At 45.3% G+C, this 7,461-nt stretch overlaps 1 protein-coding gene across 1 annotated transcript; it reads left to right on the forward strand.

Moving 5' to 3' along the window:
* The first annotated feature begins 1,595 nt into the window (after positions 1 to 1,595).
* LOC137345688 (histone H1-like) lies at positions 1,596 to 2,930 on the forward strand. Its single transcript, XM_068008953.1, has 3 exons — positions 1,596 to 2,163; positions 2,369 to 2,478; positions 2,826 to 2,930. The coding sequence occupies exons 1-3, from the start codon at positions 1,596 to 1,598 to the stop codon at positions 2,928 to 2,930; spliced, it is 783 nt and encodes a 260-aa protein (XP_067865054.1).
* Positions 2,931 to 7,461: the final 4,531 nt, after the last annotated feature.

A 7,461-nucleotide genomic window follows, 5' to 3' on the forward strand; every position in this document is an offset into this window, starting at 1 on the left:
CTACAAGGATTCCAGGAAAACATAAAGAGGTTAATCTTTAATGTCTATGAAATACATGTTACTTAAGGAGTATATAAAAATTACCCATTCTGCTTTGAATCCCTTCAATAAGGATTCTTTGTCACATCACAAAACGACCATAACCAAAGTAATGAAAGAAATTCTTTCTGTTGCAGATCACAATTGTGCTTAAATCCCTCTTTGGTCTCATCTCTCCCCCAACTCTACAACTACCCTCCAAACTAACTGTTCCTCTCAATCCAGCCTCTTGTGCATGCCCCAACTCCCCTTGCCCCACTATTGATGGCCTTTTCTTAAGGTGGATAAGGCCAACACTCTGGTGTATCCTCACCAATTCCTCCAGCACCCACTCCCTATTTAAGGCCCTCTTTAAAAACCAGCTCTTCATTCCTCATAATATCTTTCTTTAGATCCCTGTCCATTCCACAACCCCCTATTCTTTCATCATTTTTGATAATGTAAGGATCACTGGATTCAACTTCCAGAATTAGCAAAGGGAGATTTGACGAAGGAGTGTGCAGTGTTGTTGTGCTTTGAAATTGCAATTGCATTGTACATTGTTTACATTTGGAGCTGCTGCAGACCACACATGCCAACAAAGGGAAAGTGAAAGTAAAACAGAATAAAGAAGAAGCCTTTATGTTCGGCAGCCTGCAGTCTTTGTCTCTCTGTCTTTGCCTCATCTCCAATACTAAACTTGGCTAAACCTCACTCCAGTCTGGAGGACATCACAGAGGGAAGCTGCTTTGCCACATTGAAACATTGACTCCACTCCTTTGTCTGTAAAGCACGTTGACTGTTCTGTGTTAAGGCAAGGTGCTTTATAAATGCAAGTCTGGTTCTTTATATAAAATGCAAGTCTTTCTCTGATTCTGCATGTCACTTATCAACAAAAAGACCTGCCAACCCAGAGGCTTTGTGATTCATCAAACATTGATTTCATAGAATCATACAAAGTTTAAGGCACAGAAAGAGGCCACTTGGCCCATCGTGTCTGTGCTAGTTGAAAAACGATCCACCTATTCTAATCCCACCTTCCAGCATTTGGTCCGTAAACTCTGCAGATTACGGCACTTGAGGTGCATATCCAGACTCCTTTTGATCGGGTTGAGTGTCTCTGCCTCAACTACCCTTTCAGGCCGAGTTCCAGACCATCACCACCCTCTGGGTGAAAACATTTTTCCTCTGATTTAGCTTAACCGAGGTCAAGTTACTTTGTTTTTTGAGGCAGGCATTGGGCATTCGTCGAATTTCAGAATCATTGCTTCTGCAGGAAATAAAATCAGGCTTAATTTGCGACATTGCAATAAGGACGACAATGGCTGTGCAGCGCTTTGGGATCTCCGGAGGTGGTAAAAGGGACAAGAGAAATGCAAGGTCAGAGAGGGAGACAAAACTGGTGGGCGGGGCGAAGGCAGGCGGGGCCCAATTCAGGGGGCGTGGCCTGGAGGCAGGGGCGGGGCCAACGACCGGTTGCCTCGATCGCGTCCGCTTTCCCTCTTTATATAAAACGTCGCCGCCGCGGCTCCGTTACAACTTTAGCGCGACGGCGGCAGCGGACTCTTAGTTGTCTGATGGCCGAAAGCGTCCCCGCTAAAGCGGATGTCCCCGCACCTGTTGTTCCCGATGTTGCTGCGCCGGTTCAGGCCTTGGCCACCAAGAAGAAGGCCGCCTACCGGCCGCAGAAAGGCGCCGCGGCCGCGGTGGCCGAGCAGATCCTGGAGGCGGTGGCCGCCACCAAGGAGCGCCAGGTCGCCAAGCTGGGCGGCCTGAAAAAGACCATCTCGGCCTCCGCCTACGAGCCGGAGAAGGGCGGCGCCCGGCCCAACCAGTCGGCCAGCACCTTGGCAAACAAGGGCTCCCCGGCCGAGAGCGGCGCCGGCACGTCCTCGGCGTCCGTCCACCCGGACCCGGAGGAGGAGCAGGAGGGGAAACGGGAGGAAGGAGAGGCCGAGGACGGCGTCAAAGGAGGGGCCAGGAGGAAAGTGCCGAAGGCCAAGAAAGCGGCCCCGAAGAGAGCGGCGGCCAAGCCTGCCGCCCACAAACGTGCCAAGAAACCGCCGGCCAAGAGCCCCCGGAAGGGGGCGGCGGCCAAGCCGAGAAAAGCCCCCAAGCGGCCGGCGGCATCCAGGCCTGTGGGGCGTAAACAGCGGGCGGGGAAGAGGAGGTAGACGGCACAGGAGCGGCGAAGCATCTGAACACAAAAGGCTCTTTTCAGAGCCACTCACACATTTCTTACATGAGCTAAAGACCAGAATTAATTTTCACATTCTGTCGGCGGGGTCTAAAAGAGCTTTCCAATTAATCCTCCGTTCCCTTTTCTCCAATTTATCTGATTCTCTTTTAGGTATTTGCGATTCCATCGCCATTTCAGGCGGTGTTTTCCAGATGTTACGTTCAAATGACAGGTCAAAGGGCTTCCCTCTTTTCCTTCTCTTTCTTAAAGTGGATGTACTGGTCTGTTCAATAGGTGTTTGATTGCAATGCTATGATCACAACAAGAACCAATTGGACTGGTTTTCTTGAGTTAACAAAAAGTGGATAATTTTACTGTAAATCAAATTACACACCAGAAGGTTACACGGACACAAGAGGTTAGAGTGGGGAAGGGTAGATTGGTTGAATTAGAGTCCATAAAAATAAAAAGGTATACAGTCTGCAAAGTTTGGTGATTCAGCTGGCCTCTAGCTAAATTCAATGATCCTGAGGCTTTTAGTTTTTTTTTTAGAGGTAGATGACTGGTTCAGTAGGTCTCTTGGAGATAGCAATGCAGATGACTTCCTCCAATAGGATTCTGATTGTAGCCAGAGTATGCAAAGGTGGTCAGTCAACAAGCAGGATTTGAAAGCATAAGGTCTTCTCATGTCAGTCCAGTTGCTGCTCTGGTGCCGAGAAAAACACTAGCTTAAAACCACAGATGGGGAGGGGGCTTGTCCCATGACAGTCACTCAGTGATTCAAACATAGTGAGCAGTATTTCTCTGCTTGCTGAAAAGAACAAGCAGTTCCTTTAAACCTCCTGGGTCTTGGTTCTTGCTGGGACATGTGCAGACATTTTGTCTCCCTCCTCACAGTCCTTTGCATGAAGGATACAATGTAGGAGACAAAGTGATCATGCTACAAGTGCTCTTTTTTTTGGTTAAATTTTGAGAATGTATGTTAAAACTGAAAAGGAATCCATGGATGTGTTTATTTTAACAAGGGTCACTGAGAGGTTTGAATTGTAAACAATTACTAGAAGGCAAATAATTACCCAGCAGGGTTGTTTTTGACTTGGGGAAGATGTTTACAGAGAAGTGACAGGTCAAGATTTAAAGAGGTCAGAAGGCTTGATTTCTGGAATGTTTTGTTTTCACTTTGAATTGCTACAAAAGGCAATTGGGGACGACCAGTGGTTTCAAAAGGAGTTAGTCACATTGCCAAGAAGAACAAGCCACCTCAACTCAGTCTGTTTCAGCTCTTTGGAAACAAAACTGCCAGTTTTCTATTTCTAATGAAGATAAGAAGCAAGTATAAGAAGCAGACTAAACTGCTGCATTTCTCCTGTAAGGCCTGTGTCCGAAACCTCTGTTGCTAGATTTCCTGGAAGCCAACCCAAACTGATCTTCAACGTTGCCTGAAAGAACTGTTCTAGGAAGATCCCAGTGACAGCCGTCAATAAGCATTTGGGACACTAAACCAAAATAAAGGACATCTTTCCATATATTCTTTTTCTTCAAGAATGAGCAAGTATTCGTCCAAGTGTTATTTTGTATTTTTTTTGTAATTGAGCTCTAAAACGCATATCCCTTTATTTTTCCGGTTAACCTGTGTGTGTGTGTGTGTGTGTGTATGATGGGCGAAGGGAAAAAGGGGAACTTTAATATTTCAATCTGTGTGTTGATGCGTCACTTCATTACTGGCTAAGACTTGTTTTATAATCTGATAATTTAGTTGTTTATTAAAGAAACCTGGTTGGTGTGTTTTATTCTGGGATAAAAATAAAGTCTATGATTGACCGTATGGGTAAGTGGGAAAACATTTAAATATATGTTGTAACCCATGGAGAAGTGGAACGAGAATAAACAGTGAACTCCTCCCACCTTGGTTGCAACATATAATTGGGGGCTTTTTGTGGGATAAACCCAACACCGACAACGTACAATTGTAAGTGGAGTAAAAATAATTGAAAAGAATAAAAATAAAAAAACTGTATTGTGTGCAGTAGATTAAGGTTTACTCTACCATGACATCTTTATAACAGTTGCTGCGACTTTTCTGGAGAAGGGGGATGTATCCCTGAGTGATTTGAGACACTTAACCATGCTTAAACTAAAGGATTTGGCAGAACTGTTGGTGTTAGAGCTAAAACCAGGAGCTAAAAAAGCAGACGTAATTGAAGTAATAACACAACATTTGCTATTGGAAGAAGAAAGCAAACCAGAGGGTAGTGCAGGAGAATTGGCTAAAATTCGCTTACAGATGAGGCAGCTTGAACTTAACTAAGAATAAGAAAAAGCAATATAATTGAAAAAACTTGAACTTGAAAGAGAATTCACAAAGAAAAAAACTTGAACTTGAGGAATAAGAAAGAGAAAGACTCCCCAATGCCTGTCCACCATCTACAGGGCACAAGTCACCCTGGATGGGTGCAGCTCCAACAACACTCAAGAAACTCGACACCATCCAAGACAAAGCAGCCCTCTTGATTGTCACCCCATCCACAAACATTCACTCCCTCCACCACCAAAGCACAGTGGCAGCAGTGTGTACCATCTGCAAGATGCACTGCAGCAAATTACCAAGGATCCTTCGACAGCAACTTCCAAACCGGCGGGCGACTTTTACCACCTTGAAGGCCAAGGGCAGCAGATTCATGGGAACAACAGCACCTACAAGTTCTCCAAGAAACACACCATCCTGACTTGGAACTATATCACCATTCCTTCACTGTCGCTGAGTCAAAATCCTGGAACATCCTTCCTAACAGCACTATGGGTGTACTACATGGACAGCAACGGTTCAATAAAGTGGCTCATCACCACCTTCTCCAGGGCAATTAGTGATGGGCAACAAATGCTGGCCTAGCCAGTGAGTCCCGTATTCCCTGAACAAAAAAAAATCATTTGTTTTGAAATGATAGCCAGGCAGATGAAGTGGCCAAATAAATGCTGGACATTGCTTATGCAATGCAAGTTAATGGGCAGAGCTCATGAAGTTTGTGCCATACTTTCTGATGAGGCTTCTGCAGATGATGAGATGGCAAAAAAAGGCTATTCATGCTGTGCATGAGTTAGTCACTGAAGTGTACAGGCAGAAATTTCGGGACCTCCGGAGAATGTCTGGGCAGACTTGTATAGAATTTGAGAGGGTAAAGCAAATTAATTTTGTCCATTGGATATGGGCACTAGAGTTAGAGGCCAAGTATGAGAATCTTGGGGAACAAATTCTTCTGGAAGAATTTAAAAATTCACTCCCTCTGTTAGTAAGAACCCACGTAGAGAACCAGAAGGTATCAACTGCCAGACAGGCAGCAGAAATTGCTGATGATTGCAAGCTTGTTTAGAAGCCCAAACCCTTTGTCTGTCACCCCTACAAACCCAAAAAGGATAGAAGGCGGAAGGGTGTAAGGAAGACAAGTAGCTGGGGACAAGAAGGGACAGCTGGGATCTCCTCCTCAGGCCAGACAGGAAGATGCTGAGGGTGGAAGTGAGATCAACAAGCCTAAATGTTACCATTGTCACAAGGTGGGACATCTTCGTGCAGAATGCCAGAAGTTGCGGGTAAACCCTTGGGACATATTGGGGTACACAAAGTCAATGTAGAGAAAGGGTCCCTGACCAAGAGTACAGCAGATCATAGGATAGCTCTGACTGCAGCTGTAAGGCTAAATACACAAACCACTGTGAGTGCAGGGGTTGTGAATAAGATACCTAAGAGTTACAGTGAATTCTTGTCAAAAGGAAAAGTAAATCCTTATCCCTTGAGTGAGGCAGGTAAGCCTATAGTTATACTTAGGGATGCTGGAGAAGGCATAACATTTCCACTGGAGAGCGCACTGAATGCCAAGGTTTTAGTAAATGGTATTGGTGGGGAGCATATATCCATACCTTTGTATCGGGTGCACCTAGAATGTGACCTAGTGTCTGGAACGGTAACTGTAGGAGTTGTCCCTAGTTTGCCAGTAGACGGAGCTGATCTACTCCTGGGAAATGATTTGGCCAGAGCAAAGGTAGTAGCTTCTCCAGTAGTCACAGAAAAACCAAGTGAAGTGACAGAACAGTTGCAGGAAAAGATTCCAGGAACTTTTCCTTCATGTGTAGTAACCCGAGCAATGGCTAAACAAGTTCCATTTTAGGAGGTAAAATTGGCATCACAGTCAGATCGTCGAGTATCTGAAACTTTCTTTGAGGATTTGGTTAATCGGAAGGAAATGTTTAATAAGTCTCTCTGATCAAGGCTCAACAAGCCGATCCAGAGTTAAATAAAGTGGCACAATCAGCTCTAACTGAAGCTGAGGCAAAGGGAGTTCCAGAAGGCTATTATATTAAAAATGGGATTCTGATGAGGAAGTGGAGACCTCCCCACAGACCTGCAGATGAAGAAGAATCGACGATAGTTCATCAAATAGTGGTATTGCCTAAGTATCGCTGGGATTGATAGGAGGCAGGTATGGGGATCCAGAATTTAGCTTTGGACGAGCCTCAGCCAGTGCCCTTACCCAATAGGTACGAGGCTCTTGCTCCTGGTGTGGACAAAGGCACAGACTGTAGGGAGGGTGAGTGAACTGACCACAGCAACGTGGTTCAGAGTGCCATTCAAGTGGGGGGAGAAAAGAGAAATGTAGTAGTAATAGGGGATAGCATAGTTAGAGGAATCGATACTGTTCTCTGCAGCAAAGATAGAGAGTCCCGAAGGCTGTGTTGCCTACCTGGTGCCAAGGTTAATGACATCTCTTCTGAGCTGGAGAGGAAGTTGGAGTGGGAGAGGAAGGATCCAATTGTCGTGGTCCACATAGGTACCAATGACACTAGGTAAGAGGTTCTACTGAGGGACTATGAGTAGCTCGGGGCTAAATTAAAAAGCAAAACCACAAAGGTAATAATCTCCAGATTATGACCTGAGCCACGTGCAAATTGGTATAGGGTGAATAAGAGTAGAGAGGTAAGTGCATGGCTAAAAGATTAGTGTGGGAGAAATGAGATCCGATTCATGGGGCACTGGCACCAGTACTGGAGAAAGAGAGAGATGTTCCATTGGGATGGCCTTCATTTGAACCATGCTAGGACCAGTGTCCTGGTGAATCATATAACCAAGGTTGTAGATAGGATTTTAAAATAATTAGTGGTGGGGGGAGGGTTCAATTGAAGGGAAGTTTAAAAAAGCAAAGAAACGAAAGAGCCGAAGTGCAGGGTAGTGAAGAGGCGAACGGTAATCAAAGTGCGGCAGGAAGGGGCAGAAA

Source organism: Heterodontus francisci, chromosome 29 (assembly GCF_036365525.1).
Source record: "Heterodontus francisci isolate sHetFra1 chromosome 29, sHetFra1.hap1, whole genome shotgun sequence".
Taxonomy (NCBI): domain Eukaryota; kingdom Metazoa; phylum Chordata; class Chondrichthyes; order Heterodontiformes; family Heterodontidae; genus Heterodontus; species Heterodontus francisci.